Source organism: Vulpes vulpes, chromosome 12 (assembly GCF_048418805.1).
Source record: "Vulpes vulpes isolate BD-2025 chromosome 12, VulVul3, whole genome shotgun sequence".
Lineage (NCBI taxonomy): Eukaryota > Metazoa > Chordata > Mammalia > Carnivora > Canidae > Vulpes > Vulpes vulpes.
Window position 1 is genome coordinate 157707380 of NC_132791.1, and position 26794 is coordinate 157734173.

Below are 26794 nucleotides of genomic sequence, written 5' to 3' on the forward strand. Positions count from 1 at the left end.
TGGAGGGAAGCCCTGAAGTGTTTATTGACACTGATTAAAGCTGGTGTGCCCCTGTCAGCTGCTGGGCCCGTCGTGGGTTCAAGTATCCGCAACCTGTCCATGCTTGGGCGGGCATCACGGTGCAGGAGGAGGTAGCGGCCCTGATGGAATCTGGGGAGGTCAGGGCCCAGCCCAGTGCGTGAGAGCTGCCATGACTGCTGCTTTCTCCTTGGGAACCAGCCAGTGCCAGAAACGCGTCTCAGACCCAGGGCAGGGGGTCCGGGACCACTGGTCAGCACAGCCCTCCCCAGGGTCATCGACCCAGGCTCCCCAGGCAGTGGTCCTGGTACACGTGGCCCTAGGTGGACATGTCCCTCTGGGGGCCTGGCCTTGGTCTCCCATCGCTTCGGGTCCATGTCCGTTCCTGGGGGACAGGGCCCAGTGTGGGAGCAGGTCGAGGCAGAGACGACGGGGAGAGCAGTGTTCTGCTTAAAACTGACAGAAGTTGGGAAGAAACAGGAAATGCCTCTGCTGCTCCGGGAAATGTGTAGTCTTGGGCTTGGGGGGGTCAGGGGGTCGTGGCTATGGGACAGCCCCGTGGGCGCCTCCACCTTGGAGTGGCCAGTTCTCATCCCTCACCTCCCCTTGTCCGGGCACGTTCGAGGGGATGCGGGAGGCCCTGTGGTGCTGGGGGTGTCTGCCCACCATGGGCTCCACGAGGGGAGTAGCTGAGCCCCCTGCTTGGCCAGACATGGTGCCACCCAGCAGTCTCTCCTCAGGGGCCCAGGCCCCATCTGGCCACGCTCTGGCCATGGCTCCCAGCCCCTCAGGCCGTGCAGCTGTTAGAGGGCAGGAGCTCCTTCGGGCAGCTTCCCGCCCAGCGTCCCTTGCTGGGACACCGCCATGCTGAGCCAGGGGCCGCGCCCACACCCGTCCTGAGGCCTTGCTGGGCAGCACCTGCCCCTTGTGCGCTGGGTCCTCTCCAAGGCGGTGTGCGGAGCGGTGGGGGGGCCCTGGGTCAGACGTTGCTAACCCGGGCCTCCACCGAGGAGATGGCTGCGGGGCCCACGTCCCTGTCCAAGGGCCGCTCGCGCCTCACATAGCGCGGCTTCCGCACTGAAACAGGGTCAGAGACAGGCAGGGTCAGAGCAGGGCCTGAGACAGGGAGGGTGGCCCTAGAGCTCCTGGCATGGGTGGGGAGCAGCCAAGCAGGGAGCCCCGGCCCATGTGCAGAGCTGCCGCTGCTGACGAGAGTCAGATACCCGCCCCACTCATCACAGACACTCAGTGCCCCTGCTCCTCAAGCCCCTCGGCCTGGGCAAGGGCCCTGCTCTCCTGAGACACAGAGGGCCCATGAGGTACAGCAGGGCCCACGTCCGAAGCCCTAGAACCTGCAGGTGCGACCTTACTTGGAAAAAGGGTATTTGCTGATGTGGTCAAGGATCTTGAAGGGAGATCCTCCTGGATTAGCTGAAGGCCCTACATTCTTACAAGAGGGAGAAAGAGAGAGGAGACCCGGGAGAAACCACGTGAAGACGGGAGCAGGGGCTGGTGTGGCCACAGCCCAGGGAGGCTGGAAGGGCAGGAGGGGGCGTCCCCTAGAGATGGGAGAAGAGTGTCCCCCCGCCCCCACCTGCATCTCTGATTTGTGCCTCCTGGACTGTGAGAGAATACATTTCTGTGATTTCAAGCCCCCCGTCTGTGGTTATTGGTCACATGGCCCCAGGAGAATAACACAGAGAGATGTAAGATGCATGTGCATATGGTGTCCCCTTAGAGAAAGCAGAGACAAGTACTCCCCAGAACACAGCACAGCCCACCTTGTCCACACTGCAGACTGTTGCACTGACGGGGAAGGCCAGGAGACTCCCACTCATGGCCTGTAGCTGTGTGACCACGGGCCAGTCACCTAACCTCTCTGTACTCATACTGTCATCTAAACGGGGTTGAATGTGTGCCTACACCTGGAATCGTCCAAGGTGGGGCACCTGGCCCAGTAACACTGCACTGCCAGCCCCTCCAGAGGGGCGGGGGAGGGCCTGACACCCAGACCAGCCCGCCCTCTGCACCCACCACCCAGGCTGAGCTGGGACTTGGTGATGGCTAAGCGAAGGCTTCAGGGGTGGCCTCAGGCCCTGTGCTGGGGAATCTCCTCTCCCGACAGACTCAACATGTCAAGAATAAAAAGGAATAAAAAAGAAGAGGCAGGAGAGCCATGGATTGCAGGGAGACCTGGCCCGAGTCCCAAGAGCAGCAGGGCCGGGTGCCTGCAGAGCTCAGCCCTGTGGTGTCCCCGGAGATGGGCCGATCCCACAAGCAGGAGAATGTTGACATTTTCACCCTGAGATGAGGACTGACATACCTGAGGGCTGTGGCGGGGGGATCATGGCGGCCTTGAAAAGGAGAAAAGGCACAGTGAGAAGAGTGGGCGGCCCCCAGCAGAGGCCCGCGGCGTGGGGCACTGGGCCCATCCTTCCAGGTTACTTACGGCTTCGCCAGGCTGCAGAGCAGGGGCTGTGGGCAAACATGGGTGTCACCGGGAGGTCGCACAGGGGTCTCACCCAGGACTGGGGCCTCTTGCCTGGGGAGGGGGTCCACGGGGCTGCAGAGGCTCTTCCCCTGACTTCACATGCCCACCCAGCAGTGCCCGGGGTGCCTGTCCAGCCGCATTTCCCCCCTGCATTTGGGGTGAGGACCCCCCAAGAACCCTGAGAAAGCTTCCCTCACAGGCCCTCTTGGCAGAGTGGTACCTCTACCCAGCCCTCAGAAGGTACCAGCAGGTAAAGAGAGGGTACCACCCCCACCTCAAGGAGACCACCGCCGTGCCACCCTGCGCACCTCCACGGGGAGGCTGCTATGCACCCCTGCACTCCTGGTGGCCACCTAGGCTGACCAAGCCTCGCCTGGGGGTGGTAGGGAGGAGAGACATGGAGCGGGCCTGCCCCAGCCACTGCAGCCACTCCAAGACCTCTCTGACCATGGCTGCAGAGCAGGAGTGCCCACACAACTGGCATGGGGGCCCAGCCCCTGACTCTCAGGACCTGGGAGCTGCAACAGCCCCACTGAGGCACCCAGCACTGGGTCTCACGGAGGCTGGGTGAGGAGACCCTGGCTAATCACCCACTGGCACTATCCCCTGAAGGGTCAGATCTGTTGGCCGGGCCATTTGCCTTGCACACCTGAAGGCATAGCAGGAGTGACACCTGACTCTTCCAGAGGGAGGCAGGTCTGGTGTCCAGTCCCAGGGCAAGCTGGGGCAGTGTGGGGCCCCCCAGTCTCTGCACCAGCCTCCCCACCCCATTCCCAGGGCGCAGGATAGGGAGAGGACACAGCTGGCTGGGGGAGCTGCGGGCAGGTGGACCCAAGACCAGGGATCAGCAACCCCGCCATAATGCCCTGAGGTGGGGTCATGCCAATACCTTTCCTTTGAGGGCCCCACAGAATCCAAGAGAAGCCTCCCCAGGACGAGGCTGCCCCTCTTATTCTGACAAAAGAACCACATGACAACCAAGTCCCCTTCTTATTGTTTTGTGAGGAGTCCTTAGGGCTGACACCCCTTCCCTGCGTCCCCCAGGCAGTAAGTGGGCATGCGCTCTGGTCCTAGCATGGCAAGAGGGAATACCTTTGTTTCTCCCGTAGAAGACCTTGGGGAGTTTACTGGTACGCTTCAGGTAGAAGAACCCAGCCACCGACAGGATGAGGCCAGAGCTGATGAAGAGGGTCCCCAGGAAGAGAGAGGCTGCCACCTGAGGGCTCCCTGTGAGCAAAAGGAAAGGCTGCCAGTGACTGGCCTGGGCGGGCTGCATTGGACAGGGGTCTCCAGGATTCCCATGCACACCTGAACTCTCACAGGGTCCCACACAGAGACCCACACACCCAGCTATGGGGCTACAGGGAGGTGGAACACTGAGCGCAGCAGGGATTCCAGGCCTGGGGTCCCCAGCTCCTTCCTGAAGACCCAGCGCACACTGTAGGGTGCCACATATCCCCGGCTGCCAGATCAAAGCCTTCAGGGCAGAGGCAGGGGTTCCCCCTACACCCTTGCCTCCTGGGAGCTTGTTCCTCGTCCCCAGATGGCCATCTTTACCTACACAGGGTCAGGATGGGCTGGTGGGCCCCTGGCAGGGGCCTCTGGGTGGTAGTTGTGGGGAAAGTGCTCTTCAATGTCTATGGGGAGGTGACTTTCTGATCTTGATACCCAGGCATGAGGTGTGGCCACAGCTATGCTGGAACCTGGGAGGTAGTGAATTCTAGCTAATTTGCCGTGTCCTGCCCCAAATTTGCTGCAATGAAAACAGGCTCTAGAGCCCTGCTGGTGTTCCTCTGTTGGTACCCTCACTGCCAGACCCAGCACAGTGTCCCAGGAGGTCATGGCCATCTGTGCTGACCCCACCCTAGAATTGCTGCTCTGGTGACCAGCCAGTGTGAGGCCCTGGCTGCTGGGCCTGAAACTTGTGCAGAAAGCCAGAGCCCTCAGTCTGGGTCCAACACGCCCTCTGCCCCCATCACAACCTGGTCATCTGAGAAGAGGAGGTGACCCCTCCTGGGGCGGGTCCTGCTCCCTGACCACAGTGGCCCCCATGGCAGGGTCATGCCCCCGTGGCTGGGTAGGCTGCATCTCAGATAGGAGGGTCCCATGTCTGCCCCTGAGCACCAGGTTTGTGTGCCTGGCACGCAGTGCATGCAGGATGAGTGCCATATCCTCAGAAGAGCCGCAGGGGAGGGGGGCAGGGGGACCTCAGGGTGCCCTCCCATCTCCAGAGAACCACATGCACATCCTGGGTTCCCATGGACTGAGGGGCTGGGTGGGCCAGGATTGAGGCAAAGGGGGATGTGTGAGGGCCAGGGCTGCCTGCCCATGCCTAGTGACCCCAGCCCTGCTCTGTGGTCAGGCTGAGTTCCTGTCCATAGATCTCCTGCCTGGAATGCAGTGTGAACTTGGCCGTGGCTGTGGCCCTGCTGAGGCCAGCGTAGGTGGTCAAGTGCACGGAATGCCAGAGATAATGACCCCTTCCTCCACCAGGACCTGGGCAGAGGTCCTGCTCTGATCTGCTGAGCCAGGGACTTACCAAGATTCGGCTGTCCGGGCGTCCCTGCACTCCTGTTCATCGGGAACTGTGCGCCCCAGCCAGCGACTGTGGGGAAGCAGAGCTGTCAGTGTTGCCAGCTCCCCAGGCAGCCCAGAGCCATGGGCAGATGTGGACCATGCAGGGGACCCCACTGAGGACCCCCAGGGAGCAAGAGACACAGCCTAGAGGGGAATCACAGACCAGAGGCCAGGAAGGGAAGTGGCCATGGAGATGGAGCTGCCCTCACCCTATGGCTGTCCTGCAGGGACAAGAAGACTCAGGGAGAGGGGACCGGGCGGGCAGGGTGGGGTGGGGGTGTTCCCTCGGCAGACAGTGGTCCAGGGTGAGGAGGGCCACCTGCTGGTGTGGGGACAAATAGGGTGACACCCACCCGTTCCTCCAGAACTTGGAGATGCAGCTCCTCGATGGGAAGCAGGCCATGTGGGCCTGGCGGGGGGTGCAGCAGGGCGGCCACTGCAGGCAGAGCCGTAGGTGCTGTTCGTGCAGCGGACGCAGCTGACACTGCCGTCCTCATTCTGGTGTCCGTAGCAGCCTGTGCAGGAGACAGAGACTCAGCACCACGCCACCCACACCAGTACATGCCTCCAGGGAGCATTTCTGCATTGAGTTTGTGATAGGACAGTTCATTAGGAATGCTAATGGGCTTGTTCTGGAAGTCTGGGTGGAATGGCACATTTGATTTCAGAAAAAGATGCAAGCTTGACTGGAGCCACACCAAGCTCTCACCCAGGGGCTCCTGTAGGCTCCTTTCCTTGGACATCTTGTAAAACACCCCAGAGAAACTGGGAATCTGAGACAGGCAGGTGCCATGCAGTGGCCTTATGCTCTAGAGAGGACCCTGGCAGCTGGACCACGGATGTCAGCCCACCTCCACAGGTGCCACAAGGGACCAGGCTCACCCCCATCGGTGGCACCGTCTGCAGCCCAGGTGTGACCCCTGCCCTTCTGTTGCCCCTTGCCCTGGGGAGGTCCCAGATGGCTGCTGCCACCAGCAGCCCTGGCCTCCCCCCAACCAGCGGTTAACAGATAGTCCACTTTGCCAACTAGCTAGGGCACCCCTTAAGGGCAGGAACTGTGACTCATACCTTTATTTTTTAATATCCCAACATTTGGCACAGAGGCTGCAAATACGTGCTTGTCTGATACTGAGTACCAGTACTGAGCTGCCCCTGAATGCTAGTGCTGGTGCTGGGGGCAGCATCCAGGGACATGCCACAGACCACATGTCCTTCATAATGAATTTTACTGATGTTTAATCTACTCACAATGTGTCGTGGTGAGAAGACCTTTCTGCAGGGACAACCAGCGGATGGCAGAGCCTGAAGATTGCGATGCTGTGGGCAGACAGGCCTAGCACTGCACCAGGGACCTGGGAACAGGAGCCTGGCACAAACCTGGCACCAGGGCAGCAGATCTCCTGAAAAGCACCCCTCTGAGTGGCTTTGAGTAACTGGGCAACGCTACCCGGGGCTGCCGGCCTCGAGGAGGCCCTGGCTGGGCTGCTGTGTGCAGGGACAAGGAACAGCTAGAGAGCCAGGACTGGTGACCAGGAAGACTAAGGAGCTAAGGGTGACTTGATGAAGCCAATGAAGCCCCTTTGAAAAACCACCTGATATCTGGCTTACTGGCTTCCCAGCCTTACAGGTGAGTAAGGAAGGTCACTTCTGGGCAAGTCCAGGAAACAGGATATTTGACTTTGAGAAGAGAGGAATTCACCCAAATCTATGGGCGTTGTGGCTGAGGTCTGATGGCGAGTCCTTGGCTTGGTCCCCCAACCCCGGAGTCCAGTGGAGGATTCCTTGTGGGAAAGGTCCAGCAAGGCAGACTTAAGAGTCTTACGTGGTCAATCACTAGTCTTGCTGCACTTATGTAGATGATCAGGCCACGTTTAATGAGGCTAGACTTATTTTAAAAGCAAATTCGTGTCTCACTATGATTATCTTTGGTAGAAGTGGGGGTGACGGTGTCTGTGACGCATCTGTGTGGGTATCAGACTCCTGCTTGTCGTGTCTGACATTCTGTTACCTGCCTGTAAGCTGCACTGGCTCCTGCATCCCTCCAGTCTCCCTTCCAATGTTTGGCTACAACTCTCCAAACTAACACTCCCACCTTCCTCCCACCCTTCTGACTGGGAATCACGATGAAAGAAAGCTGCCCTTTCCCCCAGAGCCCTGCGAACTGAGGCCTCATGCCTGCTGCTGTATGGGCCACTCAGAAAGTTCACAAGAAGCACCCCCTGGCCTCACCAGGGACAGGGCAACCCCAGGATTCCTCAGACACTCTCACTCCACCTAAATTGGCTTTGAGTCCAACATCTAGAAGTATACTGAGCTGACTGCCCTCTAGACTCAAAAATTAGACTTATGATTTGCTCCAACTGCTGACATTTGTTTTTATTTCCATAGAAACGCTTCTTATCAAGGACCTGATTACTCGCACCACACAGAGACTTAACACTGGAGGAGGCCTGCCTGCACGCCAGCTCCTGACACCAGCGCATCAGCTTCACGGGCCTGAGCACCGCCAGGCTCGGGCCCATCGGCAAGGCATGCGACGGCGTGCTCACACCCTTGCTTTTCTTCTGGTTCCATCTACACCTTTTCCACCCCTTTGCTGCTCTCTTATCTCACAAATTCCAATCCAATTCTCTCTGCAGCTACCAACTTGGCTTTTAATGTGTGAAACTTTCTGAAGATAAAGTTGCAAATGGAACTGAGGGAAACCAGAATATGCCTCTTTCACACGCAAAAATATTTTCAGCCAAGGGCTCTGACCTCCCTTTTTCTCCCAGAGAAGCAGGAGACAGGACTCCGTGGAGGATGCCCATGCAGTGGGAGGAAAGATATACATACACTCACTGCCAGAGACGGAGAGTCGGGCGTCCCCATCTGCCTGCAGCCAGCATGCCACCGCCCTCCTGCAGTCCCCTCTCCCTGCTCAGCCTGCAGGTGAGCACACAGGCTTGTTGTGCCCCTCCTCTGGATCTCAGATTCCTCGGGGGGGGGGGGGGGGGGGGGGGGGGCGTGTCACGTGAAGCTTATGTTAAATCAGTCTGGGGGCTCGTCCCCCCTTAATGGCCCTACCAGGGACCCTAAGAGGGACAAGCAGAGTCTCACCTCCCCCACACCTCCCACTGCCCAGACCCAGGCCCCTCATGGGGTCCTGCCACCACCCGCCGGCCAGAAGTGGGGCTCCGATGGGATCCTGTCACCTTCCCGCTGCCTCTGACCAATCTTCCGCCCCTCACCCCAGCTCCCAGGCATGTCCAGTGTCCTTCCTGAGGGGCCTGGGTGCCCGTTGGCTCATAGCAGGCATGGTGACCACTGCTGTCATCTCCAAAGCTCATCAAGGTCAGCTTGTGCCAAGCAGCTTACCTGGACCACACAGGCCTGTGCCCTGGCAGGTAGTGTTAGTGGCCAGCATGTCCACACAGCATTCAGGCTGCTGACCCTGCGGGGGAGATGGCTGTGAGTTTCTAGACCCCATAGCTCGGGGCTCGGCAGGACTAGCAGGCCAGGCTGAGAATGGCATCCTACTTCACAGGCTTGACCCAACACTCACGGCTCTGCCTCTTCTAACTTCAGATCAGGTGGCTGCTTCCTGGCTTCCCAGAGTGAGGTGAGGACACAGCAACAGCACATGAACACCTCCTGGGACAGAACTTCATGTCGCCAGTGAGTGTTTGATGACTGAATACACATTGAAGCGTGTTTCTCAGCATTCAGATTCCCAAGAGCCAGATAGAGGGGACCCCTTGGGGATTCTGACCAGGGCCTTGGGTTGGGGCAGCCCTGGTAAGGCAGGGAGTGGTCCTGGGCTGTGAGTGGTCTCTCCACTGCCTGCCTGACCACGCAAAGCCTCACCTGGGAGGTGGTGGAGGTGGTGGCCCTTTCTGCAGGTGGGTCTCTCGGTCTGAGGGAGAGCTACTGCCACTCACCCCTGTGGACTACAAGAGGATATAGGGTAAGGCACTTCAATCCGAAAAATGTATAGGCATACTCGGTGACACTGTGGATTCGGTTCCAGAACACAATAAAGTGAATCAAGTGAATTTTCTGTCTTCCAGTATATGTAAAAGTTATATTTATACTGAACTATAGTCTCATAAGCATGCAATTGCATTGTTTCTAAACACAACCTACATGCCTTCATTAAATAATTCACCGTAGGATGCCTGGGTGGCTCAGCAGTTGAGTGTCTGCCTTTGGCTCAGGGGGTATGATCCCGGAGTTCGGGGATCGAGTCCCACATCGGGCTCCCTGCATGGAGCCTGCTTCTCCCTCTGCCTGTGTCTCTGCCTCTCTCTGTGTGTCTCTCATGCATAAATAAAATCTTAAAAAAAATTTAAAAATAAACTTCACCACTAAAAATGCTGAATATCACCCAAGCTTTCAGCGGGTCAGTGTCACTGACCACAGGTCACCGTAACAAATACGACAGTCATGAAAAAGTCTGAAACGTTGCGAGAATTACCAAAATGTGGCACAGAGACATGATGTGAGTGCATGCTGATAGAAACATGGCACCAATAGGTGTGCTCAACATAGGGTAGCCCCAGACCTTTAATTTGTAAACAGCATATCTGTAAAGTGCAACAGAATAAGAGGGTGCCCAGAACAAGGTGTGCCTGTATGTTATTCACCACTTGCCAGATGGTGGCTTTGAAAATTAAACAATTAAAGGTGTTAAACCCTACTCCAGTGCCACATGTGGACTCCTTCACAGGAAAAAGCAGCACATGATTTTCTAGACTGTAATAAAATAGGACGATAAACCCAGGCACTCACGGCCTCCCTGGTGAGGCATGTCTGCCCTTTGCTCCCCAAAAGATAGTCACCCCAGGGTCCTGGCTGCTCCACTGACATTCTCAGCAATTTCATGGATGCCCTCCACCAGGGATTTCCAGTGTGGCCCCTGCAGAGGAAGTGCCCAGACCAGGGCAGGTTGTAGGGTGTGAACTCACTCCTGCTGTATGCATGTGTGGGCATGTACTGAATGGGAAACAGATATGCCAGGTGCTGGCATTTACAGGACCAGACTTGAGGGGTTTCTAGTGGGAACTTGGCTCAGTGTGCGTGTGTCATAGCTGAGCTTGTTTTTAGCGACTAGAACACATTCAACAGTAAAGGGTGCCTAAGGAGTGGAGTATCCATGCCATCACAGGAGGTGTCCAAGGCCAGTTCATGACTGAGGCCAAGCCCATGAGGGACACCCCAGCCATCCCATGTGGCTGGAAGGCCCCACCTGGCCTTGATGATGTGTAGCTGGGTGTATGTGGGCACAGCCAGGGGTGCAGCGTACCCATAACACTGGCCTGGGACCCTGTCTAATGCTGCCGCTTGCCTGGAGTACGCAGTCTCCATCCACCAAGTTGGGCAGGCAGCTCGCAGGCTCCATTCGTGCCAGTAGGGGCAGCTCTATAGAGACCCATTTCCAGCCACTGCAACAGGTTCAGTTTGGCAAAGAGAAAAAGAAGGCTCTAGGGGGCATAACAGAGCACGTGCCAGCTCGGGGGCGTGTGTTTGCTGCCTTCCATGAGGCACACGGGTCTCTGACCCCGACAGTGGGTAAATAAAGGTTGAAGGGTGAGGCCCCTTCTGGGCAAAGGGCCCACTGCCTCCATGAATGACTAGGAAAAGAAGGTTTCAACTTTACTTCCTGGCCCTAGCCACGGTGGGATGAGATACCTACCACACTTTCTGAGGATTTGCTGGCAACTTCCACCAGAAGGCCCGCCAGGAGGATGGCACGCTGGAGCGCCATATTCCAGAACATAGGGTCTGCAACAGATAGGGGAACTGTGCAGATGTGGGCACCTCCTCAGGGCACCAGGTGGGAGCTGAGGTGCAGGACCCTTACCTGGCCCTCTGGGATGGGAGCTGCAGACATCCAGAGTGGGTGCCCAGTGCTTAGCCGGCAGGGCGGGGCTGCTATGAAACTGCAGATCCCTGGTCCCAAGCCTGCAAATCAAGGCAGACGGTGAGGCCTGTGTGGGTAGGCTCCACTGACTTACCGTAAGAAGCCCCCAGAGCTGAGATCAACCCATCTGGTTGTGGATCTGGATGAACTCGCTCCTTCCTGCACAGCTTTCAGTCACTCCCTCCCTCCTGAGGAAACTAAACAATAGGGACTTCTGGATGTGCCAGCCCTACTCATGAGTTTGGACAGGACTTGCCCATCTACCACCTTGTTCTGTCCTTGGAAAAACCCCAATTCAAGCATTTTTACCAGGAGGCAGTGAAACATCTCTGGGGCCAGTCAGGGACCCTCAGCCTTACAATTTTCTACTCCTCACCCTGCTCTTGTCATGGAAACTGCAGGAAAAATGTCACCTTGGGTGACAGAACTACCATCTAGAACCATGACTGAGGACAACTTCAGAGCAGAAGACCTCAATGGGGTAGCAGGCAGACAGGACAGTGCCACATGCTGCACATAAGTTTCCCAACACCAGCAAACTCAAAACTCAGCAGCCCACTTGACTTAGTACTGAAGCTGTCACATTTCCAATGACCAGAGGAGACTAACCTGCACAAATCCTGCTGTGCTGTTAAGGTTTTAAACAAATTTCTCTTGGGACGCCTGGGTGGCTCAGCGATTGAGCATCTGCCTTTGGCTCAGGGCGTGATTCCGGGGTTCTGAGATCGAGTCCTGCATTGGGCTCCCTGAAGGAAGCCTGCTTCTCCCTCTGCCTGTGTCTCTGCATCTGTGTGTCTCTCATGAATGAATAAAAAAAATCTTTAAAAAAATAAGTTTCTGGGACGCCTGGGTGGCTCAGTGGTTTAGTGCCTGCCTTAGGCCCAGTGCATGATCTTGGAGTCCCAGGATTGAGTCCCACATCGGGCTGCCTGCATGGAGCCTGCTTCTCCCTCTGCTTGTGTCTCTGCCTCTCTCTCTCTCTCTCTCTCTCTGTGTCTCTCATGAATAAATAAATAAAATCTTAAAAAAAAATAAGTTTCTCTTAACTTGCAACATGGTAACCATAATTATAATCTGTCCAGAACACAGCTGGCTAAATATTTTGAGTAAAAAAGTCACCTCTAAAAAGACTTCTTACTCAACAGAAAGAGCTGTTGTTACTCAGGGAACCTGTTTAGGTTCCTGGAGATGAAGCTTCCATGGTGACAACGTGGGTCAGCAAGGAATACATTTTGGGCCGGGGAATGAGAAACCCGTTCCTCATCCGGCCTCAAAACCAGCAGGACGAGGAAGTGAGCAAGTTCCAGCCTGGGGAAGAGCCCCACCATCGAGGATGCCGGGATGACATGCGCTTGACAGCGATATTGGGACACGGGCTGGGGCTCTGTCCTGCTCCTCACTTAGTGCTTAGGAGCCCTGCAGAAGCAGGAACAACCAGGCCTTGTTAAGAGCCCCCTCCCTGCCCCTTATTCATGCCATCCCATTTGAAATGCATGCATTATTCAAAATGTACCTTCTCCTTTCTAGGATAGGAACTCCTAATGTCACAGACACACTGACAGGTGTGATCAAATCTCTTCCTCTTTGTCTATTCAATGTGTGCTCTCTCTGCCTTGTGGAAACCCTAAAAGTCATGGATCTTCTAGCTTACTCTGTGGTAAGAGGCATCCTCAGGGTCACAATAAGTCACAAAATACTTTCAATTCAGGAATCAGAAGTCCAAAAAAAATTTTTTTAAAGATTTTATTTATTTGAGACAGAGAGAGAGAGAGAGAGAGAGAGAGCACAAGTGGAGGGCAGGGGAGGGGCAGACTCCCCACTGAGCAGGAGCCCAACGGGGACCTCCATCCCAGGACCCCAGGATCATGACTCGAGCCAAAGGCAGATGTTTAACCAACTGAGCCACTCAGGCGCCCCTCAGAAGTCTAAGATTTTAATCAACACTAGTTAGTTGATGTTATTGGAATATAATTTATTTTAAGCTTTTATTTATTCATTCATGAGAGACACAGAGAGAGAGAGAGAAGCAGAGACAAACACAGAGAGAGAAGCAGGCTCCATGCAGGGAGCCCGACACAGGACTCGATCCCAGGTCTCCAGGATCACGCCCGGGGCTGAAGGCGGTGCTAAACCGCAGAGCCACCCCAGCTGCCCTGGAATATAATTTATATACGATAAATTGCATCCATGTAAAGCACACAGCTCAGTGAGTTCAGACACACTGTGGAGGATGTCTCTGCCACCCGCAGATGACATCTGAGCCCCTCTGCTGTTTTTCCCTCAAGCCTGGCTTCATGCATCCACGCCTGATCTTTGTCACTGCAGATCAGCTTGCATTTTCTAGAGTTTTATGTAAATGAACCATACAGTATGCACACTTCTGTTCCTGGCTCCTCCCACTTGAATTAATGATATTTAGATTCATCTGCACTTCATTCCTTTATGGCTGAATGATATTCTGTTGTGAGGATATACAACGTTGCCTTTACCCAACCACCTGCTGACTGGACTGTTTCTGGATTTTAGTGGCTATGAATAAAGCTGCTGTGGACATTTTTGTGCATGTCTTTGTATGACATTTGTTTTAATTTCTCTTGGGTCAAGGTAAGTGTGTATTTACCTTTCTAGCCTGCCGATCTGTCTCCCATGCTGGTGGTACCACCACATGCTCCCACCAGCACTTGGCTTTGTGTCAGTGGGTGTGTGGTAATAGCTCACCATTGCTTTAATTTGCATTTCCCTGATGACTAATCATGGTTCTTAGCACTCAAGTGTTTGTTTTCTTCAATTATTTTCCCATTTTGTTTAACTGGCTTTCTATTATGAGTTGTAATAGTTCTTCATATGTTCTTTATCAGATATATGTATGTTCAAGAATGCCTGGGTGGCTCAGTGGTTAAAGCGTCTGTCTTCGGTTCAGGGTATGATCCTGGAGACCTGGGGTCGAGTCCCACATCAGGCTCCCTGCATGGAGCCTGCTTCTCCCTTTGCCTGTGTCTCTGCCTCTCTGTCTCTCATGAATAAATAAGTAAAATCTTAAGAAAATAATAAATAAAGAAGAAAATCAACTGAGTGTATATGTGTGGGTCTATTTCTAGACTTTCTCTTCTGCTCCATTCATCTGTGTGTCCATCCTTCACCAACACCACAGTCTCAATAACTAAAGCTTTACTGAAATCTTTAAAACAGGTCATATAAGCTTTGCTTTGTTCAATTGCTCTGTCAAGTCCAGGTTATGTGCATTTCCATATTTTAGAATCACTTTGTCAGTTGCTACAAAAAAGCCTGCTGGAATTTTGGCTGGGATAATCAACATTTTAATAATACTGAGTCTTCCAATCTATGAATGTGCTCACTTCCCATTTCTTCAAGTTTTCTTTTCAGCTGTCTTCTAAAGTTTGTGGTGCAGAGGTGGTCCTAAGCAGAAGAAGGTTCTGGACAAGCCAGTCCTCTACATGAGCTCAGACTACTTAACAAATAAGTTTTTAAACTTATTACTAAATATTTTATTTTTTGGTATTATTGCAAATAGAACTGAATTTCTAATTTCATTTTTTAATAGTTTGCTGCCAGTACATAAAAATACAGTTAATATCTGTCCCTCAGCCTTGGTTTCTGAAATCTTACTAAATTCACTTGATAGTTCTAGCACTTTTTATAAATTTCTTAGGATATCCTACATAAATGATGTCCTCTGCAAATAAAAACAGCTTTACTTTTTTAGTTTTTTTGAAACATGTTTTAGGGTACGGCACTTGATCTATATTAAAGAATGTACAATATGCACGTAGTAGGAATTTGTATTCTGGTTTTGATGAGTGTAGCTTTCTATAAATAGCAATTAGGTCATGATGTCTGAGAGCAGTGTTCAGATCCTCTTTGTCTTTACTAATTTCTTTTGGGTTTTTGTTCCAATATTTGGTGAGAGCAAGAGATGTTAAAATCTTTTACTATGGGATGCTTGGGTGGCTCAGTGATTGAGCATCTGCCTTTGGCTCAGGTCATGATCCAGGCGTCCTGGGATTGAGTCCTGCATCAGGATCCCCATGGGGAGCCTGCTTCTCCCTCTGCCTATATCTCTGCCTCTGTGTGTGTCTCTTCATGAGTAAATAAATACAATCATTATAAAAAAAAAAGAGAGAGAGAACTAAAAAAATCAGTAAAGGAAATAAAATGAACTTTCAAAAACTGGATTCACCTGAAAGGAGGAAAGGAAGAACAAAGAACAGATGGGAAAAATAGAATTCAAACACCAAGATATTTCAATTTAATTTGAGGGTTTTTTTTTTTAATTTTTATTTATTTATGATAGTCAGAGAGAGAGAGAGAGGCAGAGACACAGGCAGAGGGAGAAGCAGGCTCCATGCACCGGGAGCCCGACGTGGGATTCGATCCCGGGTCTCCAGGATCGCGCCCTGGGCCAAAGGCAGGCGCCAAACCGCTGCGCCACCCAGGGATCCCTAATTTGAGTTTAGATTTAAACTCATATACTCTAATAACTGCATTAAGTATAAATGGACTAAATACTCAATTAAAAAGTAAAGATTAACATCTCTAATCATTAGGGATGTAGCAAATATACTACTTTGTGCCATGAGGATGGAAAAACATAAATAACAAATGTTGACTAGGATGTGGAGAAACTGAAACCCTTGTCCATTGCTGGTGGGAATGTAAAATGGTGTAGCCACCCACTGTAGAAGGCCACTGTAGAAAACAGTATAGCAGTTTCTCAAAAAATTAAACACCGAATTACCATATGATCCAGGAATTTCACTTCTGATTATATACTCAAAAGAACTGAAAACAGGGTCTTAGAGAGATATTTGCACATGGATGTTCATAGCAACATTATTCACTGCAGCCAAAAAGACAGAAGCACCCCGGTGTCCATGAACAGATGAATGAAAACAAAATGTGGCATATACACGCAACGGAATATTATTCAGACTTTGAAAAAAGGGAAGTTCTGACATATGCTACAACAGAGATGAACCTGGAGGACACTATGCTAAGTGAAGTAAGTCAGACACAAAAAGACAGGTACTGTATAATTCCACTTATATGAGGCACTTGGAACAGTCAAATTTAAGTGGCAGAAAGTAGGATGGTGAGTGCCAGGGGCTGGAGAGAAGTAAGAATGAGGAGTTAGTGTTTAATGTAGAGAGAGTTTCAGTTTGGGAAGATGAGAAAGTTCTGGAGATGGATGGTAGTGAGTGTTGTACAACAATATAAATATACTTAATGCCACAGACTATACACTTAAGAATGGTTAATATGGTAAATTTTATATTATGTATATTTTACCATGATAAAAAAATCTGGAAAAAATAAAATTACAAAAAATATATAAGTACCTCAATAAATGGTAGTTATTATAGTTATCAAAAATGTAAAAATTGTCATATTGAATAAAAAGATCCAATAATATGTTCTTTGTAAGAAACAAGCTTTAAAGATAAAGACAGATTAAAAGCACATGATGGAAAGTCTAGTCCACTTAATACTGAATATAAGAACACTTGTGTAGATATAGTGGTATCAGACAAAGTAGACTTCAAGAACAGTACTGCCTTAGAAAAAAAAGAAGGATCTTTTACAATGATAACAGAGTAAGTTCATCAAGAAGATAAGACTATTTTAAATGTGTAGGCACTTAATAAAAGGCTTCCAAATACATAAAGAATATGTTGACAGGACAAAAAGGAAAAAGACAATCCACAACCATGATTGAGACTTTAATATCCCTCTTTCAATAATTGATTGATCAAGTAGACAACGAAATTAGTAAGGATATAAAAGATGTGGGTAAAATTATCAATTAACTGACAATTGTAGAATATGACACTCAACAAATTCTTTTTTTTTTTTAAGATTTTATTTATTTATTCATGAGAGACACACAGAGAGAGAGAGAGAGAGAGGCAGAGACACAGGCAGAGGGAGAAGCAGGCTGCATGCAGGGAGCCTGACGTGGGACTTGATTCTGGGTCTCCAGGATCACGCCCTGGGCCAAAGGCTAAACCACTGAGCCACCCACTCAACAAATTCTTAAGTGCAAACAGAGTATTTACTAAGAAAGATCATATGCTAAATGATAAACAAATAATAGTGAATTTCAAAGGATCAAAACATAAGAGCATATTCCCAGACTACAACGGAATTATATTAAAAATCAATAACAAAAGATATTTAAAGATCTCCAATTATTCGGAAATTAAACAATAGACTTCCAAGCAAGTCATAGATCAAACAAGGTAATTTAAAAACATGTTAAAAGAAAGACAAAGTGCAACATATCAGATTTTGTGTAAGACACTAAGGCTATGCTCAGAAGGAAATTTTTTTAAGACTTTAAGATTTATTTATTTGAGAGAGAGAACATGAGCAAGGAGGGGGAGGGATAGTCAGAGAGGGAGAAATGGCTCTCCACTGGGTAGGTAGCCTGACACGGGGCCTGATCCCAAGATCCAGAGATCATGAACAGAGCCGAAAGCAGACACTTAACCAACTGAGCCACCCAGGCATCCCAGGAAATTTAGTTTTAAATGTTTATATAAGAAAAGACAGACATAAAATAATTGACCTATGTTTCCATCTTAAGAAGTTAAAAAAAAGAGCAAATTAAACCCATATTAGGTAAAAGAAAGGAAATAATAAAAGTAGAAATAAATGAAATAGAAAATGGGCAAAACTTTTAAAAAATAAGCAAAATCAGGGCGCCTGGGTGGCTCAGTGGTTGAGCGTCTGCCTTTGGCTCAGGGCGTGATCCCAGGATCCCGGGATGGAGTCCTGCTTCGGGCTCCCTGCGTGGAGCCTGCTTCTCCCTTTGCCTGTGTCTCTGCCTCTCTCTCTCTCTCTTTCTCTCTCTGTGTCTCATGAATAAATAAATAAAATCTTTAAAAAAAAAATAAGCAAAATCAAAAGTTGGATCTTTGAAAAGATCAACATCACTGATCATCAGGGAAATGCAAATCCAAACCACAATGATACATCACCTTATACCTGTCAGGATGGCTAGAATCAAAGACAAGAAATAACAGGAGTTGGCAAGGATGTAGAGAAAGGGGAACCTTCATGCACTGTTTGTGGGAATGCAAACCAGTACAGCCACTCTGGAAAACAGTATGAAGGTTCACCAAAAAATTAAAAATAGAAATACCATATGATCCAGTAATTCCACTACTGGGTACTTACCCAAAGAAAACAAGAACACTAATTCAAAAAGGTATATGTACCCCCATGTTTATTGAAGCACTATTTACAATAGCCAAGATATGGAAGCACCCAAGTCCATCCATAGATGAGAGGATAATGAAGATGTGATATATCTGTACAATGATCTATTACTCAGCCATAAAAAAGAACAAGATCTTGACATTTGCAACAACATGGATGGACCAAGATGGTACAAAGCTAAGTGAAATAAGTTGGACAGAAAAAGACAAATACCATATAATTTTACTCATGATGTGGAATTTAAGAAACAAAACAAATGAAGAAACAAAGAAAAAAGGGACAAATTTAGACTTTTAAATACAGAGAACACATTGGTGGTAGTCAGAGGGGAAGTGGTAGGGGACTAGGTAAAATAGATTAAGGGGATTAAGAGGTACAAACTTCCGGTTACAAAATAAATAAATCCCAGGGATGGGAAGTACAGCATGGAGATATAGTCAATATCTGTGGAATGTTGTATGGTGACAGATAAGGACTACACTGATTGTGGTGAGCACTGAGTAATGTAAGGGATTGTTGAGCCCCTATGTTTCACCCCTGAAACTAATATAACACTGCATGTTAATTATACTTCAATAAACATAAGTAAATGAGGGGCACCTGGGTGGCTCAGTGGTTGAGAGGCTGCCTTTGGCTCAGGTCCTGATCCTGGGGTCCTGGGATTCCCGTCCCCCACCCCCATTGGGCTCTCTGCAGGGAGCCTGCTTCTCCCTCTGCCTGTGTCTCTGCCTTTCTCTGTGTCTCTCATGAATAAATAAATAAAATCTTTAAAAAAATAAGTAAATAAAATTGATAAATCTCAAGCAAGAATAATCAAGAAGAAAATATCAACACAAATTATATCAGAAATGAAAAAGGAGACACCACTATAAATTCTACAAACATGGCAGGATAATCAGTCAATATTATAAACAACTTTAAGCCAATAAATTCAACAACTTAGATGAAATGGTCTAGTTTATTTAAGACACAAATTACCAAAAATGATACAAAATGAAGCAGAAAATCTGAATAGCCTTATAGCCATTAAAGAAATTGAGTTCACAATTTAAAAACTCTCCATAAAGAAAACAACAAACTCAGTGTCACTGGTGAATATCAACATTTAAGGAAGAAATACCAGTATTATACACAGTCCTTCAGAAAACAGACTAGGAGGGAACATGTCCCAATTCACTTACAAGGACAGCAAGCAAGACTCAAAGACAGACAAGTATAATCCTCTAACAGAATCCAGATAAGGACATTACAAGGAACAAAATACAGACTCATATCCTTCCTGAACATCAATCCAAAAACTTAAACAAAATATTAGTAAATTGTATACAGTAACAAATGAAAAAGATGATAGAACATGACCAAAGGAGCTTCCTTCAGGAACACAACACTGGCTTACCATACAAAAACCAGTTACTGTACTCTACCACCTTAATAGATTAAAGGAGAAAAACAATCACATGTATGAGCTTTTCAGTAGAACGCAAAACAAGCATTTGACACAATTTCAGGCTTATTTATAATAAAAACTCTCAGCAAACTTAAAATAGAAGGAAATAACACCCAAACCTGATAAAAGACACCTATAAAAAAAAAAAAAACCTATACCTAACATCACATTAACAGTGAAATATTGGACATTTCCCCCTAAAGACTGAAGAAATCAAGGATGTCCAATCTTAGCACTTCTATTTGGTGTTGTCCTGTAGGTGCCAATGCAATAAGGAGAGAAAATCAAGAAACTGTCTCTGTGCAGGTGGCATGACTATTTACATGGAAAGTCCTAAGAAATCTACAGATAAAAGCTAGTATAATTTATAAGTGGATTTAGCAATGTTCCAAGAATATAAGGTCAATATACAAATGAATTGTTATTTCTATATACCAGCAACAACTAATTGGAAAATGAAACTTAAATAAATAAATATCATTTACAGGCATTCAAAATCATAATTTGCTGGGGCACCTCGATGGCTCAGTAGGTTAATGATCTGCTTTCAGCTCAGGTCATGATCCCACATTGGGCTTCCTGCTCAGCAGGGAGTCTGCTTCTCTCTCTTCCTCTCCCTCTGTGATCTCTCTTGCTCTCTCTCTAATAAATAAATAAAATCTTAAAAAAAAAAAACATAATTTGCTAGTTCCTGGTGATAAATTTATTTTAAAATATGTAAGACCTCTATCCTGAAAACTATAAAACACTGCTGAAATTCAAGATCTAAATAAGGGAAAGATATACCATAATGGCATATATTATATATGCCATTTTATAGTAATGGAAATACACATTAATCCATGTCAGTGTTTTAGAGAATTCAATATTATTAAGATGTAAATTGTCTCTGCATGTTCTTATACTTCACACAATACTAATCAAAATTAGAAAGGCCTTTTGTTTTGAGGAATTCACAAGCTGATTCTTTTTTTTCACTTATTCTAATATTTATAAGACAATGCTTAGAACCTAGATGAACCAAAGCAGTTTTTAAAAAGAAGATGGAGGATTTACATGATCTTACTTGAAGACTTAACAATCACAGGACAGTTGGATTGGTGAGAATATAAACAGACCCATGTAACAAAACAGAGAATCCAGAAATAACACAGCCAGGTGATTTTGACAGATGCCAAAGCAATTCAATGGAGGAAAATAGAGTAGGATCCATTTTCAACAAATGGTTCCAGACAAGTGGCTATTCACATGGAATAAAAACTGGACTTACATTCAAATCATATGAAAAGATTAGAGATGGATCATGAAGCTAAATGTGAAAACAGATTCTATAAAGCTTCTAGAAGAAAATACAGGAGGATATCTTGGTGACTTGGTTAGGCGAAGACTTTTAGAAATGACACAGAAAGCACGAATTTAAAAAGAAAACCAATTCATAAATTAAACTTTATCAATACTAAAAACTTCTCATCAAAATATACCATTATGGTGGATATGAGACTATGCATTTGTCAAAATCCATAGAAGCATGTATCATAGAGAATAAAGTTAAACGTATGCAAAAAAAAAATGAAACAGAAAGTCAAGGATCGCAAGACGGAACAGATTGTGACCATTGACTGTGTTACAAATGTAGGACAATCCCACACTGAAGGGGATGGGAACCAGGAACTGATCTCAGTGTCTCTGGAAAATGGTACTTGCCTGAGAGGTAAGATAAGAAGAACCACACATGAGCACTGTACTTGAGTTGGTAAATTTGTCTCTTGTGGGGGCAGAATGTGGGTGAACAATTCTGAAAGAGCTTTAATGTGCACACTGGGGCTGGGCTGGACACCTCATCTAAGGTGGATGGCAGGGGGCACCTGGGTGGTGCTCTCGGTTAAGCGACCAATTCCTGACTTTGGCTCAGGTCGTGATCTCAGGGTCCCGGAATTCAGGCCTGTGCGTGGAGCCTGCTTGGGATTGTCTCTCTCCCTCCGCCCCCTCCCCCACTCTCTCAGGAAGGAAGAAAAGAAAAGGGAAAAAAAAAAGGGATGGTGGAGGGTGGGAGCCAGGTTCTCCCAGGAAGGTTACAAATAGGGGTCCCTGGGTGGCGCAACGGTTTGGCGCCTGCCTTTGGCCCAGGGCGCGATCCTGGAGACCCGGGATTGAATCCCACATCAGGCTCCCAGTGCATGGAGCCTGCTTCTCCCTCTGCCTGTGTCTCTGCCTCTCTCTCTCTCTCTCTCTCTCTCTCTCTGTGACTATCATAAATAAATAAAAATTTAAAAAAAAAAGGAAGGTTACAAATAAGCTGGGTACAGATACACACAGATAACCGACCGCAGATCATCTAGCCCTGCCCACCAAGAGGGCCCCAGGCAGTGACCCCAGGAGCAGTGCACAGAACCAGTGCCCAGATCTGGGCTTCTACACACCGTCCTGCAATAAAAGAAGCCAGGGCTCCCTGGAGAGTTGCCCCTGGAGCACCTGGTAGTGCCAGCAAGTAAGGAAGTGCCCCCAAAACAAACAAATGGAAGGGCTCCCCACCGCCAAGTGGGAATGATGCGAGCAGCAGACCAGCGCAGTGCTGGATCCTACCCAAAGTGTACAACAAATGTCCAGGAGTCCCAGCTGACAGAAGGAAACAAGTGATAAGTCAACGTACGGGGAGACAGAAATGCTCCCCACAGAAATCCAAATCATATGGTGGCTCCCCACCCCAACCTCCCTGGAGGGCAACTGTCTCACTGAGTGGCTCCCAAAGAAGACAAAAGGGACAGGGAGACACTTGGCAGACACCACCTGGACCAGGTGACCAGGCCAACGTGTCCCGAGCTGTCCTACAGATGCCAACTACCCACTAACGGGATATGACAAGAGGGCCACCTCACCTCTGGGGTGTTCTTTCCCAAACCCCAACCCCACTCTCAGCACCAGAAAGCACAGCAAACCCCAAATGAGGGACCCCACACCTGTGCAGTCCTCCCCAAAACTGTCAAGGTCATGAAAGAGTAAGAGAGAGACACCAGCACATCCCAGAGGGGACAGAGGGGCCGTGACACTCAGCATAGTGTGGGACCTAGAGAGGAACATTGGGGAACGGAGTGGAATCCGAAGGCTGGAGTGTGAGCAACAGGAACAGCCCCACTGATTCTTAGTTTTGACAAATGCACTGTGGTTACCTAAAGGTCGGTATAAGGGAGAACTGTGTAAAGTGGCTGAAAGTGGCTGTCTTTGCCACTTTTCTGTAAATCTAGTATTATTTCAAAAAATTTTAAGTGAATTTTTAAAATATACCATTAGTAAAATGAATAAGCAAGTCAAAGAATGGGAGATAATATTTGCAATATGTATCTGACAAGCTGTGTACCCAGAATATATAAATGGCTTTTACAACTTGATCATTGTAGAAAAGGCCAAAGACTTGATCAGACATTTCAAAAAAGAGGTATGAATCACAGTAAGCAGGTGGAAAAGTGCTCAGCATCACTAAGCTCAAGGAAATGCAAATTAAAGCCACCATGAAACATTGCTCTCCTTATGAGACCCATAGGGAGTGTCACTCCCAGGGATTTTCTCAAGAAAAAGGAAAGCAAACCCACAAAATGTGTACAAGAATGTCCATAACCTCCTCAGTCATACTAACCAAACCCCAAAAAACCACACCAAGTGCCATCACAGGGCAGATAAGCACACTGTGGTGCAACCTAGGAGTGCCAACACTGCAACACCCAGGGTCTGGAGGAAAGACACCAAGGTGCTGGGAGATTCAAGGGATTCAGGAGTGGGCAGCCCGGGTGGTGCAGCAGTTTAGCTGCCCAGGGCGTGATCCTGGAGACCCTGGATCGAGTCCCACGTCAGGCTTTCTGTATGATGCCTGCTTGTGTCTCTGCCTCTCTCTGTCTCTATAAATAAATAAAGTCTTTAAAAAAAAGAGATTCAGGAGTGCCTAGCACAGGCCCCTTTGAGCCTTGCGGGTGGTGCTCTCCCACTGTGCCACAGCCCTTCCCTAAGCCTGTGAGAGATTTCTCTCTCTTCTCATTAAGGCACTAATCCCACCATACGGCTCACCCCCCATGACCTCATCGAACCCTAACCACCACTGCTCAAAGGCCCCACCTTCAAACACCAAAACACTGGGAGTTAGGGCCCCGGCATATGGATTTGGGGACACGACCATCCAGCCCACAACACAGGGGACCCTTTCAGGGATGACAGAAATGTTTTCTATCACAATCAGTGTGATCACCCAGCTTTGTCAAAACTGGTCAAAGTGGACCTGTGCATTTCACTGCATGTGAATTACACCTCGATAACTAACTGAATAGATGTGATTCATTTTGAAAAATCGTAGTGGAGCCAAAAACTTAAATGATTGGGTAAAAATATTTCTATGTGGTAATGAAAAATTTGGTGAAATTTTAAAGTGTACTATATGTTCTCTCACAACTCATTTTTCCTTAGGAGACTCGGTTTCAACGAAGAAATAAAGCCTCCAGGTTGCTGTGATTCCAAACTAGCAATGCATCAGGGTTAACTGGGTGGAATTATTTGTGGTCAGTCAGTAAGGGGTTAGTGCTGACAGGACAACTTTGTAAATAGGCACTGCAGCCAGAAGCCTGGCCTGAGTGACCACACAAATATCTGCTGCAGCTGTCCCCCAGCCTCCAAGGGCTGTGGCCAGACAGGAGGGGGGCAGATGGGTGGTCACCAGCTCCGGGGTCTGATGCACTGACGGCAGCCGACACAGGCCCACTGGACCTCCTCCCATCAGAGTAGGTACTGCTGGTTGTCTTCTCAGCAAGCAAAGGAAGCCAACACAGAATATGACTGTGAGGGAAAAATAAGAACTCACTTCTCCATCTGAAAATCCTATCTCATGCTGTAATGGAAAATAAAGGTTGTGGTCGATCTGAATGGACATAAAGGAAACATTCCCATCTACTGACACTATGGCAGACGCTAAGGGCAGCACGCAGGCGCCCACTGACCACCATTCTGTGAGGGGTGTGGACTCCCCCTAAGGTACCCCAGGGCTCTGCCTGATGGAAAAGCACTCAAAGGCATTCTCAGCCTCGGAATGTGGAATTCTCAGAGCTATGGGGACTAGAGTCATTCTTCAAATGAGTTAGATGATAAATCACAGCATACTTTGGAGTACAAGAGTAAGGGAGGGGTTGGGAGGTGCCTCTGGGGTCCTGCCTGTGGACTAGCCCACTCAGGTGATCCCCAGCAGGACATCGGTTTGCTCTCCTTTGGGGAGAGTTTACTAGCGCAGGGGTGGGGTGTGCACATGCTAGGAAAACAAACTTCCTGATAATTCAGATTTTATTTCCTTCTAGGAACTTCTGCAAACAATGTAGCCATCATGACTGGCTGAACACAGTCCAGCGGCTCTTAGCTGGGAGTGGGAACCGGATGATCCAGGTGGGCTATTAAAGCTCCCCACCACCACCACCCCGCGCCTGGACCACCTGCACCGGCCCTTCCGGGGCTGCCCCGGGTTCAAAACCACGGGAAGACGAAGACCCAGCTCAGCCCTCTCCGTGTAGTGTAGTAATACTAAGAAAAACACAGAACAAAAAACGGGGCCAAGTTTGACACCTTCGAATTTAATAGGATGAAGCGGGTTAAGAATTGTCACAAGAACAGTTTTTGGGGGGAGAAACTGCGTTTACCAAAATGCTACTCCTTGAAATCCTTGAAAAGCCGTATCCCAGTGTATCCAAACGACCTAGTCTTAAATTATACTTGAATTAACATATCAAATTGTTGTGGTGACTACACGCTCCCAGAAAAACCGACGTTGCGGCTCAGCCTTGATTATTTCGCGGCCACAAACGGACGAAGAACCCAGCAGCCTCAAGGGACAGTGCCAACCTAGAAAGAGCTCCAGGGCGGCCTCCCACCCCGCCCCGGCTTCACGACTCCGGAGGCGGAGACCCTAAGTCCAGCTACCCACCGGCTCTCTTGGCGGACGGCACCTGCAGGAGGATCGGAGCCCGAGGGGAGCCGGATCCCCGCGGACCTTTGTCCGGGTTCCTCGCCCCGCGCCGCGCCCAGACCGCCCGATCCCAGGGTCCGCACCCCAAGGCCACCCCCCGCCCCCGTCCCCGGTCCGCCCCGGGTCCGCCCCCGGCCCCTGCAGCCCGCGCGTCCGCCCCCAGCCCCTCACTCACCCCGGCGCCCTTCGCGTTCCTCTTTCGTACCCCCCGCCCTCCAGGCGGCCGCGCCGCGCCCCCTGGGATTTGTAGTCTCTCTGCCGTCTCAACTCCGGTACCAGGCAGCGCGACTCCCCACTTCAAACTACAACTCCCGGCGATCACCTCGAGAGCTCCCTCTCTACAGATGGGTTCCGGCACTGGGTTCTCGCGAGGTCGTGGGAGGCGCGCGCGGAGCAACCTAGGAAGTGTAGTCTAGGGCGCCTAGGTCCTCATAGTTGGGCCCCGGACCGAGGTGAGAAAGAAGGGAAGAACTACACTCCCCAAGAGTCCTCGCGCGCCGGCCATCTTTGGCGTTGCTAGGAGACCGGGAAGCCCGGGGAGGCGGGCCCGCAGGTGGCTGCGCGTCGTCATCCAGGGTCTGTGCGGGGAATCAGCGGCGGCGCGGGGCCGGAGAGGACGTGCGGGGTTGCTGGGGCTTCGGCCAATGTCTGCCTTAGCGGAGGCTACCTGGAGAAGACTGCCTGTCTGCCCCCGAGGCGACGACGCTGAACAAACACTATTGGTTTTAGAGGATAGAAAGCTCCGGTCTGGGCTGAGGCTGGACGCGAGAACGGAGGACAAGAGTGACGTCACACAACCGAGGTCACGTGCCGGGTCCAGGCCAGGTGACGTCACCTCAGCCGCGGCCCAGCAGAGGCTCCTTCCGGGGAGTGAAGACGTCCCCTGGGAGGCCTTCTGTAGCGGGCGCTCCGGGCGTCCCCGCGCCCTTGCAGACGCCCAAGTCCTGACCAGAAGCCAGCGCCGGGCCCAGGAAGGAATCTTTGTTCGGGCTGACAGGACCGGTTCTGCCGCTCGGAAAACCTCAGGCAGCCTCTGAAGGGGCGGGGGCGGATCCTATCCTACCTGCCGGCACCCGCCCCTCCCCCCCGGGCTGACCACGCCCCCTAGCGTGTCCGGCTTGTTCAGACCCT

At 49.7% G+C, this 26794-nt stretch overlaps 1 protein-coding gene and 1 long non-coding RNA gene across 4 annotated transcripts; one reads left to right on the forward strand and one right to left on the reverse strand.

Moving 5' to 3' along the window:
- C12H1orf159 (chromosome 12 C1orf159 homolog) lies at nucleotides 1-26442 on the reverse strand. Of its 3 annotated transcripts, XM_026007086.2 has the most exons (11): nucleotides 25839-25922; nucleotides 10929-11029; nucleotides 10761-10849; nucleotides 8444-8519; nucleotides 6335-6403; nucleotides 5440-5601; nucleotides 5049-5114; nucleotides 3602-3736; nucleotides 2468-2493; nucleotides 2342-2372; nucleotides 1-1095 (listed from the first exon to the last, which is right to left on the reverse strand). In XM_026007086.2, exons 3-11 carry the CDS (start codon nucleotides 10842-10844, stop codon nucleotides 998-1000), a joined length of 747 nt encoding a protein of 248 aa, XP_025862871.1. In that variant the 5' UTR covers nucleotides 10845-10849; nucleotides 10929-11029; nucleotides 25839-25922; the 3' UTR covers nucleotides 1-997. The 3 variants fall into 3 exon arrangements, with proteins under 3 accessions (XP_025862871.1, XP_025862874.1, XP_025862875.1); XM_026007089.2 differs by lacking the exon at nucleotides 6335-6403 and having other exon boundaries at nucleotides 25839-26442; XM_026007090.2 differs by lacking the exons at nucleotides 10761-10849; nucleotides 10929-11029; nucleotides 25839-25922 and adding an exon at nucleotides 8631-8729.
- Nucleotides 6399-9120, forward strand: LOC112926142 (uncharacterized). Its single transcript, XR_003236266.2, has 2 exons — nucleotides 6399-8017; nucleotides 8654-9120. It is a non-coding gene; the product is annotated as an uncharacterized lncRNA (long non-coding RNA).
- Nucleotides 26443-26794: the final 352 nt, after the last annotated feature.